Genomic DNA, 25,317 nt, shown 5'->3' on the forward strand with positions numbered 1-25,317 from the left:
ATATAGCAGAGAATCAGTTTGGTAGGGACATTTATAGGAATCCTATTGAGCGGGCTGAAACCCTCAGATAAAACTGGCTCAGTGTTTGCTGGTGGATTAAATGAAAACATCTGGCTCTAGTTAGATAGAAAATAGCCTTCATTCCCTCTGCCCCACTTGCCAAAAGTCCACATTTTGTGTTCTGGAGAGAATCAGTCTCCCAAGAGGATGGCTGGTCTGGTTTTTATACATGGGCTATATTTGGTACATATGAACCAAAAATATTGGGCCAAAGAAATTTAAAGGTAAGACTTGTCCTGGGGTGCCTGGATGGCCCAGTTGGTTAAGCGTGGGACTTCACTTCAGGTTGTGATCTCACGGTTTGTGAGTTCGAGCCCCAGGGCCCCACATCGGGCTTTCTGCTGTCAGTGTGGAGCCTGCCTCAGATCTGTCTCCCTCCCTCTGCCTCTCCCCCTCTTGCGCGCACTCTCTCTCCCTCTCTCTCCCAAAAGTAAATAAACATTAAAAAAAAAAAAAAAAGGCAAGACTTGTCCTGTCAAATCTCCAGTCCCCATCACTTAGCTTTATGCTTAAATTTAGGAGTCATTCCTTCCCTGGCAAGGGTTAGGTGGCATCCCTTGGATTTGCTTAGGACCTTTTAAAATATCAATATAGGGGTGCCTGGGTGGCTCAGTCGGTTGGGCATCTGACTTCGGCTCAGGTCATGATCTCATGGTTCGTGAGTTCCAGCCCTGCATTGGGCTCTGTGCTGACAGCTCAGAGCCTGGAGCCTGCCGGATTCTGTGTCTCCCTCTCTCTCTGCCCCTCCCCTGCTCATGCTCACTTGCTCTCTTTCTCTCTCTCTCTCTCAAAAATAAATGAATATTAAAAAACAATTTTTTAAGAGTCTGTAAAATATCAATATAGATGGGGAATTACATATTCATTATTTTAATTCTAACATATAAATACATTGGTTCAAATATAATAACATTAATATAACATATATATTAGAACATTTACTACTTTAACTGATGTTCCCTTCTAGGGCAAAGACAAAGCCTTTTTATTGCTATGTTCTCAAGTGCCTAGCACAGACCCCAACAGTTGTCCAAAAATATTTAAGTCAACATCAAATCAGGAAAATTGATGTTTAAATATCTCTTTCTCTTTTGACATGTTCACGGAATCTCAGATCTCAAACTGGAAATGACTATTCTACCTTCCCAGCCAGTGCAGGAATTATTTCTACCAACATTTTAGCAGAGAATCGTCAGCCTCCCCTGGATCCTTCTAGCCAGTTCTTTGTGGGACAACCTATTCTCTTGTTGGGCAGCTCCAGTAGAAGTTTCTTCTTTGTAGAGCCCCTACATCTGATTCCAAAGCAAAGTTTACCCAGTGGTAATACTTGTCTCTTTCCCACTCCCCCTCCTCGACCATATTCTCCCCCCCCCCTTTTTTTCCAGGTTAGACCATTGCCATTGTGAATTTATTTCATGAACCCTCATCCTCCAACTCATTGTCCTCTAGAGTCAACGAATGTGATTTATGTCCAGATCCTTTAAAATATGGTGCCCAAGACCAGCACAAGACAATGGAACTACAGAATATGGGGTAATACTATTACCCTCCTAATTCTGATATTCTTATGTGACTCCCTGAGGTTGCATTAAGCTTTCAACCTGCTCTGCAGCAGCTTTCTCTGTCACCGCTCATCATATCTCCAGACAGGAGTGCTCAGGGGCGTCCTTAATGCATCTCGCCCCTCATGAGTCACCACATTGCTAAGTCTTATCACTTCTACCCCTAAGTATCTTCCTTGTCTGTTCCCACTGCTGTCCCCTTGGTTCAGGTTCTAACACGAAATACGGCACGATCTTTCTAGAATGCAGGCCCTATCCGGTATTCTCTGTTTGAAATGTCTCAATAGCTCTCCAGCCTCTCTGAGACAAAGTCTACATTTCTTCAGGGAGCTTAAAGGTCCCTTGGCAAGCTCCCCTTCTGCGATACCTGCAGGCTGACTTTTCACGTCCCTCCCCCCCCCCCCCACCTTCCTGCTCACAGTTCCCTGAGGTACTTGGTTCCCTCCGGCTCTGAGGCCTTTGCTTTCTGTGCCTGACACTCTTCTAAACGCTCTCCACAAGTTAACTCACTTAATCCTCATCACCAGCCTCTGAAGGAGGGGATATGGTTCCCATTTTACAGATGGAGAGCTCAGGGGTCCAGCGTTTTGCCCGGAGTCATGCAGTTAATAAATTGTAGAGCTGGAGGAGTCCCATAGCCTGAAATGCACTCCCTGTCTCTCTCCTTGGCAAACTTCTACCCATCTTTCAAGCCGGATCAAGCACTCATTCTTCTGGGAAGTCTGCCTCCCCCCTGAACTTTACCATCAGATCTCACTTCTCATTCTGAGCTAATTGTCAGCTACACGGTTGTCAGCACCTCCACTGAGGATAAGCTTATGTCCTTTTCCTCACTGAGTCCCCAGACCTATATTGTGTGCCAAGGACTCTAATGAACGCTTTGATGAAGGCACTTATTAGTGAATAAATGAATGAACTATTTATCGGGTTCCTTTGTAGTTGTAATATGGCATCACGGCAATTTGCCAAATTGTCAACCTTTGGTAATCAACTTTCCCGTAATACATACAAAAATCTGGCCAAAGCCCGGTTGTAAACCAGCTGGTTCCTGGCAGCTTCATTATCCCAGGTTCATTTAAGAGCAACAGAGTTACGAAGCACCCTGGGATCACCTAAAAGTGTGCAGCAGCAGGACGTTTTGAAATTACTAACGCCACCATACCGTTTGCCCCGACAGCGTCCTTTGTGTCTTTTAGGAAGAGAACGAACGAGTAACGGAATCCGTGCGGAGGAGACACGGTAGAGCTGACTTGTCGCATGTGTGGTCAGATGGGCCGTGGGCAGAGAGAAAAGCAGTGAACCCTGTGAAAAATAAACCTGAACCCTTTCCACAAGAAATATTTACCAGGAGAAAACCAGCGCCGAAAACCAGGCAAGCACGCGAAGCCCGAAGGAGAAGCGAAATGGGAAAGCGCTGGCCTCGCTGACCTACCTCTGCAAACACCCCGGGAGCTGCTATCATACGATATTGACTGCATGTTCTTAGTTACCGCATTCTCAGTGCTCTGGCGGCTAGAGCCTCACGTGACCGCTGGGGGAGACACTGCCCTTCGGGGCTTACCTAGGCTCCGGATCTAGAGCACCTTTCGTATGCAAATCAACAAAGCCAAGGCCCACTCCCCCAACGACCTCAATTCTCAAGCTTTCATACTGCAAGCCTCGGTCTCTACCCTAATCAACCCAGGGGCCCTGTACAGACAATTTAGGACAGCCCCTACGCCCCAGAGCCCGCGGAGATCTTTCAGGCCAGCCAATCCGGAACTTGTTTAACCCGATTCCTCTGCTCCGCCCGCTCCCTCCCGGTAAAACCGTGGTGCCGGCGTCGGCCAGGTTTCCCTCTCACTCCGGCCTCCCGACAGGCTCTGGAGCGTCCCTACTGGTCCAGTGCGGGGAGCCATGCCTCCTGCCTCTAGGGGTCTGTGAGTATAAAAACTTCTTCCTTCAGGACAGCATTTTGTGTCCGTGTGTCTTATCATCCCTGATTAAAGCAAATTTCAGGGATGCCTGGGTGGCTCGGTCGGTTAAGCGTCCAACTTCAGTTCAGGTCGTGGTTTGTGAGATCCAGCCCCACATGGGGCTCTGTGCTGACATCGTGGAGCCTGCCTGGGTTTCTTTCTCCCTTTCTCTCTGTTCTATCCCCTACCTGTGCTCACTCTGTCTCTCTCTCTCAATAAATAAATAAACTTAAAAAAAAAAAAAAAAGGAGGGGGGGAACAAAGTGAATTTAAATGACTTACACAAGGTCACACAAAAAATTAGTGGCAGAACTGGGACTTAAACACAAGTTTGGGGGCTAGTACCAAATGCTGAACGTTTCCCCTCAAAACCTGTGGATGACCATGCAAAGTTATAAATATGCTCCCCTGTGAGCCTCAGTTACCTTGCCCATAAAATGGGGGCCATGGAATACTATCTTTTGGATAAAAGTAATAATGTCTGTGAAAGCGCTTTGTGAAATGTGAATATGACTCAAATCAATGTATTATACCATCACAAAGATTTTCCCAGTCCTCGGGGCTAGCAACACCTGAGTAAAGCTTTGTCCTTTTCTTGGCTGCCCAACGTGTGAACACAGCACTGCTTCCCTAAATGGAGCACGAAGCGGATCTTTTCTTCCCATTTCGGACAGATGTAGCACATGACTGCCGTGACAAACAGGCTCACATCTGCGGTCAGAACCTGACTTCCCAATACAGCGTGGTCTCCCCTTATGAGGCCTAGCGAATCCCAAGCATAAACGGTGTGACTCTGATGAGCGCTGTAACCTTTGAATGATTATAAATGTGACATAGGGATGAGAGGCATCCTTCTGTTAGGCTTTGGATTCCAGGAAGCAGCTACTGTGGTCTGGCCAGAAGCAAATTGATGGAACAGAAGGAACGGTCACCTCCCAGCAGTTGAGATGTGAGCTTCACGGCACTGAAAGACCTGGTCACAGTAACGAGCGCTACCCTCCGTGGTGAGTGTCTCCGTCTGGCATCGTATAAGGCACTTTGCCTATGTTATCTTGTGTACACACCATCTAACAGGTAAGAAAACTGAAGCACAGAGAGATTCAGACCCTTAGTTAGTAAGTGGCGAGTCCATTAGACTCTAGGACCAAGCTCTAAACAGGATTTCTCAAACTTTTAATGTGCATAGGAGACACCCGGAGATGTTGTTAAAATGCAGATTTTGATTCAGTAGGTCTGTGGTAGAGCCCGAGATTCTGAATTTCTAGCAAGCTCCCAAGCGATACAGATGCTGCCGGTCTGAGGACCATACGTTACAAAGCGAGGCTCTAAATCATTATGTGTCTCGAAAAATGCGTCTTGCATCTCGTCATAAAAAACACTCATGGCTCTTCTCCTTTTAAGCACTTCCCTGGGGCCTTCTCCCTTGGCCAGAGCTTGGTGACAGGAGATGCCCTCTCCATCCATTAAATGTTACAATTTAGCTCCGTGAACAATTTCTTCTTCCATTTGTTTGGTCCACAAAACTTTAGTGAGTGCCTGCTAGGAGCCAGCCACAGTGGTGGGTACCAAGGATACCAGGATAAATAAGGTAAGGTCCTGGCCTCCAAGAGACTGGTAATGGAGACAAGCCATCCTGACAATCTCTGGGGCTTCCAGGAAGGAGCACGCAGCACCCAGATGCAGAATTCCAAGTCCAACTGTGGCTGCTTTAGCTGTAGTGCCACCTTCACCACGACACGGGCATGTGTCAGCCCCATGCATGGCATTCTCTCGGCATAGAGACAATTTTATGGTGGCTCATCCTGTCTAGATTCTGTGGTGAGAATACAATTCACCTACCTTGGGGCAGCACACATAAAAAATTATGCCATTTTTTGCCGGGACAAAACCATGTCGAATGTTTCTTTGGCAGTTTTCACCCCCAAAATAAGCCTAAGACAAAACTTGGAGTTTTTCTTCTTCTTTTTTTTTTTTCTAAGTTTATTTATTTGGGGTGCCCAGGTGGCTGAGTTGGTTAAGTGTCTGACTTTAGCTCATATCATGATCTCTCGGTTTGTGAGTTCAAGCCCTGCATACAGCTCTCCTCTGTCAGTGCGGAGCCTACCTTGGATCCTCTGACTCCCTCTCTATCTCTCTGCTCCCTCCCCTACTTATGGGCAGGAGCGTACTCATGCGCGTGCATGCTCTCTCTCAAAACAAATAAATATTTTAAAAATTACATTAATTTACGTATTTTGAGAGGGAGATGGGAGGGAAGGGCAGAGAGAGAGAGAGAGAGAGAGAGAATCCCAAGCAGGCTTTCTGCTGTCAGCACAGTGCCCAACTTGGGGCTCGAACTCACAAACCGTGAGATCATGACCTGAGCTGAAGTTAGAGGCTTAACTGACTGAGCCACCCAGGTGCCTCTAGATTTACTTACTGTTATTTAATCATAGACTAAGACACACATTTCAGCGAGCAAGAAATCTTTTATGACATCAGATGGCTCCCAGCTGTTCCCCATATAGTGAATAAACACCCACAGAAAACTCCTTTTCTCTAGCAAATGCCATTCCTTTGCCCCCATTCTTACGGCATGGCTGGTAAGGGGAGAGAGAGAGACGGAGGTGGCAGAAAGTGAGGAGAGAAAGAAGCTTCGTACTCCTGTAGGCAGCCAGCATCACTTGACAGCCAGCGTCCAGAATAGTGTTTGGTTTCATTCCAGTGAAATCCTGGCACCTTTACTTTGCTTGTTACTCATAAGGTCATTTAAGGTCATTAAACCTATCTCCACCCAGATGCAGATAAGATTCTAAACAGTAAGGAACACAGGAAGCCAGCTAAGATAATAGATAAGGGGAGAAAAAGAAGGGCTAATCTCTGGAGCAGTTATGTTCCAGGAGCCTTTTATAGCTGTAATTCTTCGGTGAACTGCAACGTGGTGAAGCATCACAAAGCCCTGGAAATGAACTTCAGGTTGAAGGATACTTCAAGGGACTGTTGGAGTCCAGCTCTCTCAATTTACAGAAAAGAAATTTATGAATGAGATTCATTTGCAAAGTCAAGGTCTGGCAACTGGTTAATAAAAGAGAATTTGAAGTTTGGTATGCTGAATTGCAATTCAGTGATCTTCCTTTTTGTTGCCTGAGTACATGTCCTCAATCACTCAATTCACGACACTCTGGCCTTCCTCCAGGAGTACAATTTTGCCCTCATCAGGAACCATCTATCTCATTCATAATTTTGTTCATTCAGCCATGTTGCAAATATCTGTCCAGAGCCCAGTGTGTGCCAGGAGCATAAGGAGAGCCTAACAGTCTAGTCTTCGAGGTAACCCCCACCAGGCAGATTCAGTCCCTCCCCTTAGCAGTGCTCCCTGGACCCAGCCTTCCCCGTCAGAAAGGACCGCTTCCCTCCCTGTGAGCGATGCCCTGTTTTCACAGTTAAATTATCCTTATTAACAGTGACAGAGAAAATCAAAACATGACGGAACAAGAGACATAGCCTGTGGTGGATATTGCCCCCAAAGAAAGTGACGTGCTTTGGGGATTGAGTCAAGGAGCTCCCAGGCTTTGATGAGGACTGAATTACAAGGATCCGTAGGGTGTGTTTCTGAAATCCATCCCACAGAACTGCAGTTGAAGAGGGCCTCTATTTTTCTCAATACTGTAAATGCTCCCTGTCCAGAGAGGGTGCTGGCTCACATCAAGTCTCTAAAGGCGGTAGTCACTAGTCCTCTGAATGGGTCCCTGAAAACCTGCAGCTCTTGAGACAGCGGAGAGTGTTAGCAACAACAAGGTACGACTCTGGCAATGAAGTTATGTAACCAGCAAGGCAAAAAGTAAACAAACAGAAACCCTGGCAGCTCAGAAAGTTTTTTTCTTTTTCTTTCTCAAAGGAGGCTTAATCTGACCTAAGTCTAAGCAGATTTGTCTCAAATTGACACAGCAGGGCTTCAATAGTTTGTTATTTTAAAATGTGATATACTCATTTTCATTCCTCATTGGCTTCTGAATTCTTGTCTCAATTTGGAATTACTGGGATGTCCGAGAGGCTACTGGCAGAGAGGCTTTCCCGACACCCCTGTTGTTGTGTTTTCAAATAGGAGCAAAGGAAAAGCAACCAGTATCGTCAGCAATGATTCCATGTGAATAAGGAAATCCAAATGTGAGTCCCCATTTCCTTTGGAAACGTGAATCAGTGTTCCTGACTTTGAAAATAGATTTCTGTAGCAACTTGTTTATTTTATAAAGATTTTTATTCAGGAGGAAGAAAGGGGAGAGAGAATGTTAAATTAATTTTACATGTTCTAATGAAAGCACTGTCAGTGGACCAGATTTTTCAAAATACCTCTCATGTGCAGGGTACACAGCAGATCTAGAATACATTATCTTTAATATAAAAAGCAAAATCAGGGGGACAAAATTTAAAAATTGTTTTATGTTTATTTATTTTTGAGAGAGAGACAGAGTGCAAGCAGGGGAGGGGCAGAGAGAGAGGGAGACACAGAATCCGAAGCAGGATCCAGGCTCTGAGCTGTCAGCACAGAGCCTGATGCAGGGTTCGAACCCATGAACCGCAAGATCATGACCTGAACTGAAGTCAGATGCTTAACCCACTAAGCCACCCAGGTGCCCCAGGGTGATAAAATTTTAAGTGGGGGGAGGATTATTTAGACCACCATGAACTACATAGTAACTATAACTTCTCACTCCGTGTTTTCTAAGATGCATTTGGAGAAGTAGCTATTGAAGTCACACAGAAATCTACCATGATTCTTTAGCCCACTTTGGAACTAAGGTTAAGTGTTAATTTTTCAAAATAACTGGGTTTTGTTAAGGAATATAGAATGAGGGATAATAAGACAAAATATTTTTTTAAAAAGATGAACCCACTAGGGGTGCCTGGCTGGCTCAGTCAATAGAGCATATGACTCTTGATCTCAGGGTTGTGGGTTTGAGCCCCATGTTGGGTGTAGAGATTACATAAAAATTAAATCTTTTAAAAAAAATCCTGAGGTGTCTGGGAGGCTCAGTCAGTTAAGTACCTGACTCTTGATTTTGGCTCAGGTCATGATCTCATCTGCACTGGGCATGGAGCCTACTTTGAAATTCTTTCTCTCTCTTCCTCTGCCCCTCTCCACCACTGGCGCTCTCTCTCTCTCTCTCTCTCTCTCTCTCTCAGAAAGTTTTTTTCCTTCAAAAACAATGAATACCCCCAAAAATAAATAAAATACAAAAATAATAAATTTTAAAAAAGAACCCAAGAAAGAACAAAGAAATACACTTACCCACGCAATATCTCGTCTGCTTGCTGCCCAAGATGGCAGTGGGCCAAAGGGGGCCATAGAGAAGGAAGAACCCCAGAGATGTGCAGAATGATGCTAGTGGTCTCCACCACACTCTTCCTCTCTTTTACAGTTTCCCCCTTGTTCCTAACAAGGCCTTCCATAGGACAGGGAACGATTCTGAAGTATCTCAAAGTAAGTTTGTAAGTTGGGACTGAAAAGAAATATACCATTCATTCTTCAAATGGGTGCTTGAGAAAGTTCATTATTTGAGAGCCTATGTGGGCTATCCGAGCTTGAACATTTCCCTTGTCATTAGAAGTCTCCTGGATTTAACTAAGTATTCTCTCTTTATCCTTTGGCACACACTGTGCACTAATGACGGGGGTACTTGACACAAAATCCCATAAAATATTATGCTTTAGTAACTTCCTAGTTAAAATTTTATTTTCTTTACTGAGGCCAAGGTACAGTTTTGCCATTTAGTTGTGGAAAGACTACATTTTAAAAAATACCGGGGGTGGGGTGCCTGGGTGGCTCAGTTCGTTGAGCGTCCGACTTCAGCTCAGGTCATGATCTCACACTCCATGAGTTCGAGCCCCGCGTCAGGCTCTGTGCTAATAGTTCAGAGCCTGGAGCCTGCTTCAGATTCTGTGTCTCCCTCTCTCTCTGCCCCTCCCCTGCTCATGCTCTGTCTCTCTGTCTCAAAAAAATAAATAAAAACATTAAAAAAATTTTTTTAAATACCAGGGGCAATTTTTTAACATAATAAACCCACAACTTATGGCAGATTTGTAAAGGCATCAAATCACGAGGCAGATAGTGATTCTTGTGATGACATAAGAGCAGGTAGTTATCTCCCCGGAGGTATCCCGAGGTATGGAAATGCCTTCCAAGAAAAAAATGTCCCTAAGATACAGATACTTGTAATAGAGTTTCTAACATGCATAACGATGAAAGCTTGCTTGCATGTTTAAAAAAAGTAAAACCAAGCAACAAAAAGGCAGTTCATGGGCATTTTCTTTCACGTAACTACTTTTTAAATTCTTCTTGCTCTGCTATTTTATCATTAAATATGATTTTAAAAAAATAGAAACCCCTCTGTAAACAAAATTCTTTTTTCACTCAGCACTGTCCTCCTTGTCATATGCTTTCACCCCCTTGAATATGTACAGGAGTATACATATATACATGTGTGCGTGTACTTCATATACTCAGATGGCCTGGGGAAGTATAGGAATTGGGAATAACCTATGAATTACTGACAGCATGTGTGCATGTATATATGTGTGTCTATAGATGTATAATGTATGTATACACACCTGTCTGGAAAAGATTCCTCCATGATGTGAGGCAAATTGAAACTAGCTTTTAAATCACTTTTGGGGGCACCTGGATGGCTCATTGGGTTAAGTGTCCTACTCTTGTTTCGGCCGAGGTCATGGTCTCACGATTTCGAGAGTTCGAGCCCCAAGTCAGGCTCTGCGCTGGCAGGGTGGAGCCTGCTTGAGATTCTCTGTCTCCCTGGCTCCCTACCCCTCCCCCGAACTGTGCTGTCTCTGTCTCTCTCAAAACAAAATAAAAATTAAAATAAATAACATAAAACAGTCATTTCTGCCCTGTCCCTTGGAGTCTATCATTTGCACTGGGTATTTGTAAAAGATTCATGAGATTATTAACTTCCTTTTGTCATATAAAATACATGATTTAATTCTTTCAGCCCACGTTCATATACCTCATCCATCCTAGGCAATTTTTTTTAGGATTTTATTTTTAAGTAATCGCAGCACCCAACATGGGGCTGGACCCCACAACCCCAAGGTCAAGAGTCACATGCTCCACCCACTGAGCCAGCCGCGCGCCCCATCCTAGGTAATCCTTGACACTTTCACAAGCACTCAGTCTTTACAGAGTTAACAGCCAACTGTATGCAGCTGCTTCGGCACAGTGAGGGGAAAAGCGACATTTTACTTCCACCCCAAGCAAAGCCATTATATTTACCTTCTACTTTGAAGATAGTAAAGTGTGGTCGGCAATGGAAAGAACCCAACGCGTTACCTGCGCAGTTCATCCACAGACCCTGGTAAACCCAAGTGGCGGTTATCACCGATGATGCTCGGGTGGTCACTTTCCACTCATTGGATGCGGTGGCTGCGACGAGAGCTCCAAACCCTCCGACACCAAACACAAGAGCTGAGATCTGCGCCCTGGACATGTCGCTCTGTCTTCTCCAGTGACACGGTCCAGACAGAACGCTTTGGTGGGCTAGGCATGCAGCGGGCGACTAGCGCTCGGACAGGTGTTATGGCAGGTTAACGCGGGTAGGGAACAGCATTTCATGCTCGGATGGCCTGCAGAAGGACCGGAATTCAGGATAGAGTCTGATTCACCGATGGCATTTTAAAGATAGCTTGAGATGATCTTTCTAATTTCCTACACGGAGATTTACTAAAAAATTTTAGATGGATTTTAAAGGTTTTGATTTCGCAGATATTTTTTTCCTGGTACCATAGTTAATGCTTAATTTTCTGTTAGCCTGAAGCTTAACGAACCGTGCACCCAGCAGATATTACAAAGTACAAATTATACAGTAACAGTTAAGGCTTATTTGACCAATTGCTTTAGTCTCGCATGCTTCTGAATCTTTATAGAAATGGAATCATATGGCAGGTATTCTTCGGTAACTTTCACACAACGTTATGTTCGTGAGATTCATCTATGTTCAAGAATGTAGTTGGTGGAAATATAGTACTTCATTAAGTGAATATACTACAATTTATTTATCCATGTTCCTGAAGATGAACATTTGTGTTATTTCTTCCTCACCCCCACCCCCTCCCCCTCAATAACAGTGGGAAGAGCTGTAAATATTCTCATGCGTTTCTTTTTGTGCACCTGCTGCAAGAAACAGAAATCTTAGGAAGCAGGAAATAAGTAGGAACTAATCTTCAACCTTATTGACAATACTAAGTTGCTGTACTGAGTAGTTCTAGTTGTTTACCATCCTACAACCAGTGGGTGAATCCTCATTGGCTCACTTCATGACATGTGGCATTGGGGTGTTTCAGAATTGCTGGGTTTTGTTTGGGTTTTTTTGGGGGGGGGGTAGTGGGGGGGTTGGCCACTCTGATGAGTGTAAAGCTCTCCCGTTATGATGACTAATTTGTATTTCCTGATTACTAATGAAGCTGAGCATATTTTCACATATTTATTGGTTCATTGTGTTTTTGTCTACAGACATTTATAGCTTTTGCTCATTTTATCTGTTGAGTTGTTTGACTTGTTATAATTTATTTTTAGTTCTATATACATCCTGGATAGCAATCATTTGTTGATTATTTACATTGTAAATATCTTCTCCCAGTTTGTGGCTTGTCTTTATTCAGGTATTTGATAAAGACTCTTGATTTTAGCATGCTTAAATTTACCAAGCTTTTACTAAATGATTTGTGCTTTGAGATCTTGATTAAGAAGTCTCCCTCAGGGGCATCTGGGTGTCTCAGATGGTTAAGCTTCCGACTCTCCGTGAGCTCAAGCCCCCCATCAGGCTCTGTGCTGACACTCTGAGCCTGCTTGGGAGTCTCCCTCTGTCCCTCTCTCTGCCCCTGTCCAGTTCACAACTCTCTCTCATAATAAATTTTTTAAAAACTTTAAAAAAATATTAAAAAAAAAAAAGAAATCTCCCTCAGAGATAGTAAATACGTTACCTTTTAATCTTATTTCAAAGTTTTAGCTTTTACATTTAAGTTCTTAAATCCTCTAGAACTGATTTTTCAGGGCAGCTGGGTGGCTCAGTTGATTAAGTATCTGACTCTTGATCTCAGCTCAGGTCTTAATCTCAGGGTTGTGAATTCGAGCCCCTCGTTGGGCTCTGTGCTGGACATGAAACCTACTTAAAAAAATGGGGCACCTGTGTAGCTCAGTCAGTTGAGTTCCTGATACTGGTTTCAGCTCAGGTAATGATCTCACAGTTTTGTGAGTTCAAGCCCCATGTGGGGCTCTGTGCTGCCTGCTTGGAATTCAGTCTCTCTCTCTCTCTCTCTCTCTCTCTCTCTCTCTCCTTCTCCGCCACTTGAGCTGTCTCTGTCTCTCTCAAAATAAGTAAATAAGCTTAAACTGGAATTTATTTTTCTGTTTTATGATTTGGGATCTATTTCATTTTTCAACATGGAAACCGAATTTTTCTGTTCCTACTAAATGGTCTCTGGTTTCCCTACTGATTTGCAATGTCACTTCTGTCATATCAGATGTAAATATTTACATGGTCTGTTTATGGACTCTCGTAATCTGTTACATTTATCTGCTTGTTCCTGCACCCATATAATACTCTCTTAATTACTCTAATTTATAAATATTTCTTGAGATCTTGTTGATGTCTCTTATTTTTTGCTCTTGTTATCAAGAGTATCTGAGACTTTTTTTTTAGCTCTTTGCTGTTCCTTACATATTTTAGAATAGACTTATGAAGTTATACATATATACATACCTACTGGGATGTTTATTGGAGGAAAGTAAATAACTTTATAAAGTTGAGTGTTCCTGCCAATGAGTGTTGTATATCTCTTCATTTAACCCTTCTTTAATGTCTTTCAGTAAAATTGAATATTTTAATTAAATCTTGTTACATTTTTTTGCCTGATTTATTTCTTTTAAGATTTTCTTTCTTTCTTTTTTAAATGTTTATTTTTGAGAGAGAGAGAGAGCACAAGCACGGGAAGGGCAGAGAGAGACAGAGACACAGAATCTGAAGCAGGCTCCAGGCTCCAAGCTGTCGTCAGCACAGAGCCTGATGCAGGGCACGAACCCATGAAGTAAGAGATCATGACCTGAGCCGAAGTCGGACGCTTAACCAACTGAGCCACCCAGGCGCCCCAAGATTTTATTTTTAAGTAATCTCTACACCTAACATGGAGCTCAAACCTACAACCCTGAGATCAAGAGCCACATGCTCCATTGATTGAACCAGCCAGGTGCCCCATGCTAGATTTATTCTTAAACTTAAGACTCATTCTAGCATCTTTTTGTCTAACATATTTTATCCGATTTCCTTCTTGTATATACAGTGTTAGGGATACCAACCCCCATGCAGTCAAAAATCCACATATAACTTTTGATCCCCCAAAACTTACCTACTGTTGACCAGAAGCCTTACTCATAAATATGTATTGATTAATACATATTTTATATACTATATATATCATGTTCTGTATTCTTATAATAAAGTAAGCTAGAGAAAAGAAAATGTTATTAGTAAAATCATGAGGAAGAGAAAATACATTTATAATACTGTACTCTACTTATCAAAAAAATCCACACGTAAGCAGACGTGCTTGGTTCAAACCCTTATTCAAAGGTTTTAAACATTTCGTTTTTCTTCTTTCTTGCATTTTTTTAAGTTTTTTTCCACATTTCAATTTTTCCACTTATTAAATTAGAAGTTGCACATTATTTGTGTTGTTTAATAGTTACTCTAGAAATTTTAATGCATATTTAACTTAATAAATAAAATCGATCATTGTCTTTATTCTCCTTATGAATAATATAAGGACCTTAAGATGTTTTAACATTAATATAACTCCTCTTCTGGCCTATGTCATTACTTTATTTCTATGTCGTTTGATTTTTTTAGTCCCATGAATTAGAGTTTTATCTCCCCAGATGTTAGCCCACACTTGCCATTATTGCTACATACTGTCATTTTTCTTTTTTGGCTCACTATTCCATTTTGCCTCTCAAACCTTCCTTGTGAGTTTATTATTTTTCTTCTTCCTAAGGTCTATCCTTGCGAAGTTTCTCTAGTGAGGGACTGTTGGTAGTTACCTCTCTTAGTTTTTGTTTGCCAGATAATAATATATTTCTTCTGTGCTTGCTTTTGGTAGATAATTTTGGGGGGGGGGGTATACGGTTATAAGTTGACAGTTGTTTCCACTCATCACTTTGAAGATATAATTCCACTTCCATCTGACTTCCAGTGTTGTAGAGAAATCAAGAACTAGATTTGCCATTTCTTTATAGATTAGTCCGTGCTTTGTGTTTGACTGATTTTAAGATTCTCTTTGGTTTTGGTAGTTTTGATTTGACGTTCTAAGTATGGATTATTTTTGGTAATCTCCTTTGGGATTTACTGAACTTCTTGAATCTAATCATTCATATCTTTCATCAATTCTGGAAAACTCTTGGTCCCTTCCCTCTAGAGATGTTACCTCTTCCCTATTCTTTCTTTATCTCCTTCTAGAACTCTAATAAGATCTATTTTTTTGTTCTGTTTGTCCTATTTCTTAACTTCTTTCTAATATTTTTAACCACTTTATCTCTCCATGCTGTATACTAGATTTTTAAAAGATATATGTACTAATTTATTAATTTTCTCTTCAGCTGTGTGTAATCTGCTAGTATCCATCTAGAGGTTCTAATTTCTAATACTATACTTTTAAAAAAATGTATAGAGTTTCTGTTTTATCCTTTTCTGTATCTTCCTATTTCTTGTTTTCAAAAATTTTTTTTTAATGTTTATTTATTTTTGAGACAGAGAGACAGAGCATGAACAGGGGAGGAGCAGAGAGAGAGGGAGACACAGAATCTGAAACAGGCTCCAGGCTCTGAGCTGTCAGCGCAGAGCCCAACGCGGGGCTTGAACTCACGGACTGTGAGATCATGACCTGAGCCAAAGTCGGACGCTTAACCGACTGAGCCACCCAGGCACCCCCTATTTCTTGTTTTCTAATCTCTTGTTCTTTAGTCATAATTCAAGTGCCCTATTTTGTTTTTTAAGTATTAAAGATACTTAATTTATATTCTATATCTCATTACTCTCATATCTGTAGTTTTTGCCAGTTGGATTGATTTTTTTTTTTTTTTTTTACTGACCCTCTCATAGTGGTTTGCTAAAACATGTGCTTTGTCATATATCTGGGTATAAAAAAAATTCTGTGCATTGTTTACTATGAAATTAGTATTATATTTTAAGGTAAACAAAAGAATTTATACTGCTTGGTAAACTATTTGCTCATAAATTTAAAAGTTTTCTTTATGTCAATTAACTTAAAGTAATGGACCAATAAACCTATGAAAGATGCTTTCTTTAAACAAAACAAACAAAAAAACACATGTGCTTTGTGATTTGGGATTGTAAGCTCATGTTCCTGACAACTTTCTCATGAAAATGTTTTGAGGTCTGAGTTGGACATTTGTTCTCCCAGATAGAATTATATTTGCTTCTGCCTGTTTTTTAGGTGAGCTATCAACCCAGGACTATTTTTTTTTAATGTTTATTTATTTTTGAGAGAGAGAGAGAAAGAGAGGCAGAGAGAATCCCAAGCAGGCTCCACGCTGTCAGCGCAGAGCCCAATGCGGGGCTCAAACCCACAAACCAGGAGATCATGACCTGAGCTGAAATCAAGAGTCAAAAGCTTAACTGACTGAGCCACCCAGGTGTCCCATGAGTACAGATATTTAATTAATTTAAAAAAAAATTTTTAATGTTTATTTATTTTAGAGAGAGAGAAAGAGACAGAGCAGGAACAGGGGACAGGCAGAGAGAAAGGGAGACAAAATCCGAAGCAGGCTCCAGACTCTGAGCTGTCAGCACAGAGCCCAGCATGGTGCTAGAACCCACGGACCTCGAGATCATGACCTGAGTCTAAGTTGGCCGCCCAAGGACTGAGCGACCCAGGCGCCCCAGACTGCTTTACACTAAATTATCATCTTTTACTAGCCATTCAAAGCGTGAATTCTAGTGCTACACCCAAGTGAGTGTCAACTTGTGGTTAGCAATTCTCAGGTAACATCCTTTTGTCCCCATACTCAAATGCAAGGTTGAGATAGGACATTCCTTTACCATCACCCAGGGGACAGTGATGGCAATGGTGGCAGAGGTGGTGAAGCACTGCCTTTTAATTTTGCCCACTGCAGTCATTACTTTGGGGTGGGAACAACTTCAGAGTCCTCTGATCCAGTCTCCAGTGCTGCCTGGCACTAGGACCCCCTGTTATGGTCAATTTGGAACTAAAATCTCGGTGACCAGGGATCCCTCAGGGTAGCCACTGGCTTCAAAGCTGGCTTACCTTTCTATATTTGTGTTTTCTCTTCATTTCTTCACCTCTAAAGACTTCCTTTGCTTTTTCACTAGCTCAGGTGTGCATTTAAAAATATTTTTCAAGGGGCGCCTGCATGGCTCAGTCAGTTAAGCATCCAACTCTGGATTTCGGCTCAGGTCATGATCTCAGGGTGTGTGGGTTTGAGCCTTTCGTTGGTCTCTGCACTAACAGTGTGAAACCTGCTTGGGATTCTTCTCTCTCTTGCTCTCTCTGTCTTTCCCCCACTGGCGCTCTCTGTCTCTGTTTCTGTCTCTCTCTGTCTTTCAAAATAAAAATAAATAAACTTCAATTAAAAAATATTTTTGGATTAAAAAAATGTTTTAAGTTTATTTATTTTGAGAGAGAGAGAGAGAGAGTATAGGGGAAGGGGGAGGTGCAGAGAGAGAGAGGAAGAGAGAGAATTCCAAGCAGGCTCCGCACTTGTCAGCACAGAGCCCGACACTGGACTCGAACTCACAAACCATGAATTCATGACTTGAGCCAAAACCAAGAGTCAGACGCTTAACCAACCAAGTCACCCAGGTACCCCTTGAATGTTTTCTTTTTATTTTTTTTCTTTTCTTTTTCTTTTCTTTTTTTTTTTAGAGAGAATGTGAGTAGGGGAGAAGCAGAGAGAAAGGGAGACACAGAATCTGAAGCAGGCTCCAGGCTGTCAGCACAGAGCCTGACGTGGGGTTTGAACCCACAAACCACAAGATCATGACCTGAGCCGAAGTCGGACGCTAAACTGACTGAACCAGCCCAGGTGCCCCTCCATTTTTTTGTACTGACTGTAGGTGTTTTGTTTCAGGAAGGTTATATAGGATACCTAATCCACTCTATGCCAGAAATAAAAGTGGCCAAATGTAATAAAGTAAACACTTATGTTTAAAAATACCCCTAAAAGTCAAATAACCTGGGGCACCTGTCTGACTCAGGTGATAGAACATGAGACTTTTGATTTCAGAGTCGTGAATTTGAGCTCCATGTTGGGCATAGAAATTACCTCTAACACCATCAACTGATGATTGGATAAAGAAATTGTGGTTTATATACACAATGGAGTACTACGTGGCAATGAGAAAGAATGAAATATGGCCCTTTGTAGCAACGTGGATGGAACAGGAGAGTGTTATGCTAAGTGAAATAAGCCATACAGAGAAAGACAGATACCATATGTTTTCACTCTTATGTGGATCCTGAGAAACTTAACAGAAACCCATGGGGGAGGGGAAGGAAAACTCCCCTTCCCCAGGGGAAGGAGTGGGAGAGAGCCAAAGCATAAGAGACTCTTAAAAACTGAGAACAAACTGAGGGTTGATGGGGGGTGGGAGGGAGGGGAGGGTGGGTGATGGGTATTGAGGAGGGCACTTTTTGGGATGAGCACTGGGTGTTGTATGGAAACCAATTTGACAATAAATTTCATATATTGAAAAAAAAAAAAAGAAATTACCGTTAACAAATCAAATAACCTATCAGGAAGTAACAATAAGTGAATCTCTCCCAAATGAGGAGAATCCTGGAAGTTCAGATTTGTGCAGATTTTGCTGTGCTACCTAGTCTCAATTCCTATTTAGATTCTTTTGGAAATTAGTTGCATGTTTTTAGTGGAAAGAGCTCTCTCTCAAAAAAAAAAAAAAAGTCCAATAAACTTCTTTTTCAGTACATCATATTTTTCTTCATCACACTGTGAGTTAAATTCCCAGAAAAGGTATGCCTGATTCTACATTTAAGATGAAAATCCTGCAATTTAAAATGAAAAACCACCCCAAAACACTCCACCTATTTTCTTATATCATTAAAATAAGATTTTATGGGTGCCTGGGTGGCTTAGTCAGTTCAACATTTGACTTTGGCTCAGGTCATGATCTTGCAGTTTGTGAGTTCGAGCCCCAAGTCGGGCTCTCTGCTGTCCACACAAAGCCTGCTTCAGATCCTCTGCCCCCCACTTTCTGCCCTTCCCCTGTTTGTGCTGTCTCTCTCTGTCTCTCTCAAAATAAATAAACTTAAATAAAATAAATATAATAAAATAAGATTTCAACTGGATTTCTTAAAACTCTTTTGCCAATATCTTGACTCCAGGGCTTAATTAGGACACTATAAAACATTCTTCCAATAACTAGCAATAAAAATTAAATAATTCTGTCTATAAATAGTTATTTGTCTCTTACTTTGCCAGAATTTTGTGCACTTTGATTTCTTTTCAGATGTAAATACATTTTAAAGTCTCCTTTTTGGCATAAAGATTTACAGGATTAGAATCTGAGAAACAAACAAACAAAAAAGAGATGTACCACTTGGGTTAGTCTGCAAGTGTTTTGAGTTTACCTTCCTCTGGGGAGAAAAGAAGAAATTATTTCTCTGGAAGAATTCAACCAAATTTTGTTCACTATTCCATTGTCAAAGTTACTAAGAGACACCAAACTTTAAATGTTTTTTTGATCATGTGTAAAGCTTCCTGGAATTGGAAGCATAATTGCAGGTGGAGGTAGGGGGAAGAGTCCACTGTAATTAACCATAGAAAAATAAAAAGAACTAAGCCTGCAAAGACAGACATATGAGAAAAAGCCTGTTTAAATCACAAAACACCTAGAGGACTGTCAAGGTGTTGTGAACACAGCTGTGATTGAAGGCGGGGTGGTGGAATCCGTGAGCTCTTCCAGACTAATAAATTTATATCACAAATAGCTCCTTTCTAAGTTGGTTTGAGGATTATGACATTATACGTGTAGAGTACAGAGAAAGTGCTAAATATACATCATTTATTGCTGTTATGATTCTTCCTAGAAAAATGAAGATCCTGAGATTAGAGACACCAACCAATCCTTCCGGTTCGCCCAGTCCTTCTACTTTTTAGCACTGAATGCCCTGGGTCCCGTGGACGCTCTCAGCGCTGGAGAAACAAATCATTCCAGGTTTTCAGCTTTTACTGGGGTGGAGGAGGGTGGAGGAAACTTAATGAATTTTCATTTTTCAAAATCAAACAGTATCTCCTGTCACGGGCCCAGCATATTTCCTGTTCCTACCCTCCTTCCTCTCACACTGCCACCTGCCTGCAAAAGGAAGTAAATTCTTGCCGGAAGAGACTGGTCTGCGCACCTGGACCTGAAGAGGGCGGGACCGCGTGTTCTCCGCGCCTTGCGACAGTCACCAGCAGAAGGCAGGCTTCCGAACACCCTGCTCGCGGTCCCTCCCGCTGAATCACACGCGGTTTCTACCTCCCATCATCTTTTAGTACCTTGCTCTAACAAGATAAGATATGCAGATTCTTTTTCTCCTTCCTTCTTCCCTCCCTTCCTTCCTCCTCTTTTCTGTCTCTCCTAACTTCATCGTGTGTGTGTGTGTGTGTGTGTGTGTGTGTGTGTGTGTGTGTGCGCGCGCTCCCTTTCATTTCTGATTTTAGGTGCAGAAGGTTGGGTTAGTCCTACACCTCATTCGTGATCTAACATCCTCTCTGCCCTGTATGAAGCTGCTCTCTTAATTTGTTCTTTTGAAATCCCCATTCCCCCTTCATATGACACGGGAGTCTCTGTGTGTCCCTGCATCCCTGCCAACACTTAGCATTATGCAACCTCTACATTTTTGGCAGATTAGTGAGTATAAAGTGATACCACTGCTTCAATTTGCATTTATCTGGAAACTTGAATTTGAGCGTCACTTCACATGCTTTTAACCTTTTAGTTTTTCCTCTTCTGACTTTGCCCATTTTTCCTTTAGGATTCCTATATGATTTGCAGGCATTTCTTTTATACTCTGAAGAGTAGCCCCTTACCAGTATTACACATTTCCTGTCTCTTCCCCCAACCTGGCATCCCTTCATTTGTCTGTGGTGTCCTTCCTGAGACCAGCAGCCTCACAATTTTAATGTGATCACGTTCCTCTGTATTCTGTGCTTTTCAAGTTCTGCTTAGAGTCCTTCATTGCACTAGGATAGCAAGATGTCCCCCTGTGTATTCTTTTGCAGTTCATAATCTCTGGTGCACAATTCTGAAATCTAGTATTCCAGACTTTCACAAACCTGGCACTGTGTCCGTCAGCTAGAAACGGATGGCACACTCACACGGGGTAATTTGAGAGGACTTTAATAAGGGACTTTATTTAAAGTGTAGAACGGGGTTCTCAACCTCAGCACTATTGACGTTTTGGGCCAAACAATAATTCTACTTTGTGAGGAGCTGCCCTGTGCCTTGTAGGATGTTCAGCAGCAGCCCTGCTCTCTGCGACGCCTGTAGTATGTCCACACCAACAGTCACGACAACCCAGAGTGTGCCCAGACATTGACGTGTTGCTCCCAGACAGGGACAATGGTGTAGACAGCCCAGGTGAGATAATACGGTGCCATGGTCACAAGAAGTGAGGGGAAGGGCATGATTCCTGGAATCAGGTGACAGGTGTTGTGGAGAAGGCCACCTTACCAAAACTAGGTCCTTCGGTGGGAAGACGAGCCAGAGCTGGCCTGGGAAACCCCACCCTTCCCTCCTCCTCTTCTTTCTGCCAGAGGGTAGGGGAACCTGTGGTGAGGTCCAGAGAGACTACCTCCCAGGCAGAGAGCAAGGTGGAGAAGGCAAAAAGGTGGATTTGGATACTCAGCCCAGCAAAGTGCTGCTGGAACCAAGCTGAGTCTACTTTAGTCTTTATATGATTTACTACAGAAATACTGAAGTGTCTGACTGTCCGAGATGCTACCCGAGATCCCGTTGGGGGTATTATGTAATATGTATGGTATATATACCATGTTGCCCTTTTAAATCTGAAAAGGTTTGAATTCCAAAGCGCATCTGGCTACATGCATTTCAAATACGTAACTATGCAAATGCACCTTTCACCCACAGGTGAAGTGTATCTGGAGTCTGTCATTTCGGGATTCAAAGTAAGGATCTGGTTTTATTTGTTTCCGTGTAATGAGCCCATCCCCTCCTCCACCTGCTAAACAATCCAAGCTTTTCTCATTATCATTGTGACTTTCATCCCGTATTAAGTTCTCGTGTAAACACATGGTCCTATGTCTCTATTCCAATTTACTGGTCCATTTGTGTATTCTTCTAGTAATAGAAACTACCCATATTTATTACTTCCATGTCTACATATATCGAAATATCTGGTAGGAAAGTCCTCTCTTCCTGCTTTTTTTAATAGTACATAATTTTTATTGTTAGTTTTATCAGAAAGATTTTGTATATGACTATCATTTTTAGAAGACAATAAGGACGTGGTTTTTTATGATTTTTTTTTGAGAGAGAAAGTGTAAGCAGGGGAGAAAGGCAGAGGGAGAAAGAGAGAATCTTAAACAGGCTCCACACTCATCCTGGAGCCCAATGTGGGGCTTGATCCCACAAACTGGCATCATGACCCGAGCCGAAATTAAGAGTCAGACACTCAACCAACTGAGCCACTTAGGTGCCCCAGGACATGGTGGTTTTGATAGAAATTTTATTAAAGCCAGATATCATATTTTTTTCCCAGAAGGAACATTTTTAAAAAGCTACCTTCAACAAAGCATCTTTGAGTACATCAGTCCTGTTAAAGAATGGTAAATCATATATTATAAAAAGTCTTTGATACGAGAGGCCCATGGGTGTCTCAGTCGGTTAAGCGTCTGACTTCAGCTCAGGTAATGGCCTCACAGTTCGTGGGTTCGGGCCCCACAATGGGCTTTGCTCTGACAAGGCGGAGCCTGCTTGGGATTCTCTCTCTCCCTCCCTCTCTGCCCCTCCCCTACTTGCATGTGCTCTCTGTCTCTTCCACAAAAGAAATAAATAGATATTTTTAAAAAGTCTTTGATACGAGGGGCGCCTGGGTGGCGCAGTCGGTTAAGCGTCTGACTTCAGCCAGGTCACGATCTCGCAGTCCGTGAGTTCGAGCCCCGCGTCAGGCTCTGGGCTGATGGCTCGGAGCCTGGAGCCTGTTTCCGATTCTGTGTCTCCCTCTCTCTCTGCCCCTCCCCCGCTCATGCTCTGTCTCTCTCTGTCCCAAAAATAAATAAAAAATGTTGAAAAAAATTTTTTAAAAAAAGTCTTTGATACGAAACACACAAGCTAATACCTTACATTTTTCAATCTTCAGATGAAACCTATTGCTTCAGTTTCTAAAGACATAAAATTGCTTTAAATTAGAGCAGATCAAACATCACATACCTCTGTGTGAGGCCCAGGCAGAAGTTCTGCTTAAGTGAAAGCAGGTTTAAGAGACCTGAAAACTAAAGCAGTGTAAATCCTTGACTAGATCTTGAACTGGACTGATTTTTTTTTAAAGGCTGCACATGACACATCATTGGAATAATCCAGAAAATCTATAGATTGGCTATATAGACACCATTAGTGTAGCAACGATATGTTCCTCAGGTGTGAGAGTGCCGCTGTGGTAATGTAAGAAAACGTCCTTGTTCTTTGGTGGACAGACACACTTAGGGGGCACCTGTGTGGCTCGGTCGACTCTTGGTTTCAGCTCAGGTCATGTTCTCACAGTTCGTGGGATGGAGTCCCACATCGGGCTCTGCGCTGACAGCAAGGAACCTGCTAGGGATTCTCTCTCTCCCTCTCTGCCCCCCCCCACTCGCTCACACACACGCCCTCTCTCTCTCTCTCAAAATAAATAAACATTTAAAAAAAGAAGTATTTAGGAGTAAGGTTGAGGCATCAGCAGCTTACTTTCCAATGGTTCTGAAAAATAAGCACATAAAGCAAATCAAGTATATAAAGCAAGATGTCGGTGTTTGGTGAATACAGATGAAGGTGTCCGGCCTGAAGGTTGTTTGTGTCATAATTTCAACTTCTCTGGCTTGAAAATTTCCAAACTAAAATGCTGGGGGAGAAGAAATAGGAAATCATAGAAACATTAACAGTGCATATGGAGGGGCGCCTGGCTGGCTCAGCCATGCGATTCTTGATCTCAGGATTATAAATCTGAGCCCCACATTGGATGTAGCGATTACTTAAAATATTTAAAAACAAAACAAAACAACAACGCAAATTGAGAACTGCGTGTGGGAAGGCATCCATTGCCTCAGTGACAAAGTAGTCAGTTTTCCTAGACGCGAGCAGAGACTACATTCTGTGACTATGGGTGGGTGTTCTGCCCCAAGAGGAACAGAGTGCTGTGCAGATTGATTCTCTTTACTTCCTTCAGGTCTATCCCACCCCCACCCCCACCTCAGTGTTGCGCTCTGGAGCCCGGGCGGAACAGGCCTGTATCCGCCAGGACTCCCCCCAGCTCTCAGGTCTTCACGGGGAAGAAACTCAAGTTCCACAACCCCCCCCCCCAAGGCTGCCTCAGTGGCCTAAATATCCCTGCCTTCCCCTTTGAAGATTGATTTCACGGGGCGCCTGGGTGGCTCGGTTGGTTAAGTGTCTGACTTTAGTTCAGGTCATCATCTCCTGGTTTGTGAGTTTGAGCCCCAAATCAGGGTCTGCACTGTCAGCTGGGGGTTCTCTCTCCACTTCTCTCTCTTCCCCTCCCCCACTTGCACATGCTTGCTCTCTCTCTCTCTCTCTCTCTTTCTCTCTTTCTCAAAATAGATAAACTTAAAAAAAAAACTCACTTTCACACCTAATTTCTTCAAGAAAGCTCTCAAAACTATCTAAATTTTGATTCGGGTGGACTTTTGTTTTCCTACATACATTTTAGAGTAAGTTTATCAATTCTTCACAACATCATAGTGCAATGAAATTTTACTGTTTTTAGGCAACAGTAAGATAAAGGGAACTATGCAAATGAAAGAAAGTGGATCTCTAGACATATACTTTCATTCTTAGGTCTTGAAATACCTGGAAAAAATTATTCTCTACTGGGACTTAGGGAAAAATCAATCTCTTAAACCCTTTGCTTAAGATTTCACCACTATCAGGGGCGTCTGGGTGGCTCAGTCGGTTAAGCGTCCAACTTCGGTTCAGGTCATGATCTCACGGTTTGTGAGTTTGAGCCCCGCATCAGGCTCTGTGCTGACAGCTCGGAGTCTGCTTCAGATTCTGTGTCTCCCTCTCTCTCTGCCCCTCCCCAACTTGTGCTCTGTCTCTGTCTCTCAAAAAATAAATAAATTTTTTTTTTTAATTTTAAAGAAAAAAAAAGATTTCACTGCTATCAGGTATTCTTAAGAAGCCTGATTGAGGGGCGCCTGGGTGGCGCAGTCGGTTAAGCGTCCGACTTCAGCCAGGTCACGATCTCGCGGTCCGTGAGTTCGAGCCCCGCGTCAGGCTCTGGGCTGATGGCTCGGAGCCTGGAGCCTGTTTCCGATTCTGTGTCTCCCTCTCTCTCTGCCCCTCCCCCATTCATGCTCTGTCTCTCTCTGTCCCAAAAATAAATTAAAAACGTTGAAAAAAAAATTAAAAAAAAAAAAAAAGAAGCCTGATTGAGAAATAGTGATATGTTGACAATGGGCAGATACAAGGAGATAAAGAGATGTG

General features: G+C 42.5%; 1 protein-coding gene and 1 long non-coding RNA gene across 3 annotated transcripts in view; one reads left to right on the forward strand and one right to left on the reverse strand.

Annotated features, from left to right (window-relative positions):
* CLDN10 (claudin 10) overlaps positions 1-11,306 on the reverse strand; it is a 113,376-nt gene extending 102,070 nt beyond the window's left edge. The window contains exon 1 of one of the 2 annotated variants that reach the window (XM_058681784.1): positions 10,845-11,306. In XM_058681784.1, coding sequence (XP_058537767.1) covers positions 10,845-11,058 — 214 coding nt within the window. In that variant the 5' untranslated portion in view covers positions 11,059-11,306. The remainder of the gene's footprint in view (positions 1-10,844) is intronic. The other variant, XM_058681791.1, reaches the window with a different exon arrangement.
* LOC131483546 (uncharacterized) overlaps positions 1-21,881 on the forward strand; it is a 42,966-nt gene extending 21,085 nt beyond the window's left edge. Inside the window, exons 3-5 of the long non-coding RNA XR_009247761.1 lie at positions 19,706-19,833; positions 21,112-21,240; positions 21,751-21,881. This is a non-coding gene — a long non-coding RNA (uncharacterized LOC131483546). The remainder of the gene's footprint in view (positions 1-19,705; positions 19,834-21,111; positions 21,241-21,750) is intronic.
* The last annotated feature ends 3,436 nt before the right edge of the window (positions 21,882-25,317 follow it).

Source organism: Neofelis nebulosa, chromosome 1, assembly GCF_028018385.1.
Source record: "Neofelis nebulosa isolate mNeoNeb1 chromosome 1, mNeoNeb1.pri, whole genome shotgun sequence".
Lineage (NCBI taxonomy): Eukaryota > Metazoa > Chordata > Mammalia > Carnivora > Felidae > Neofelis > Neofelis nebulosa.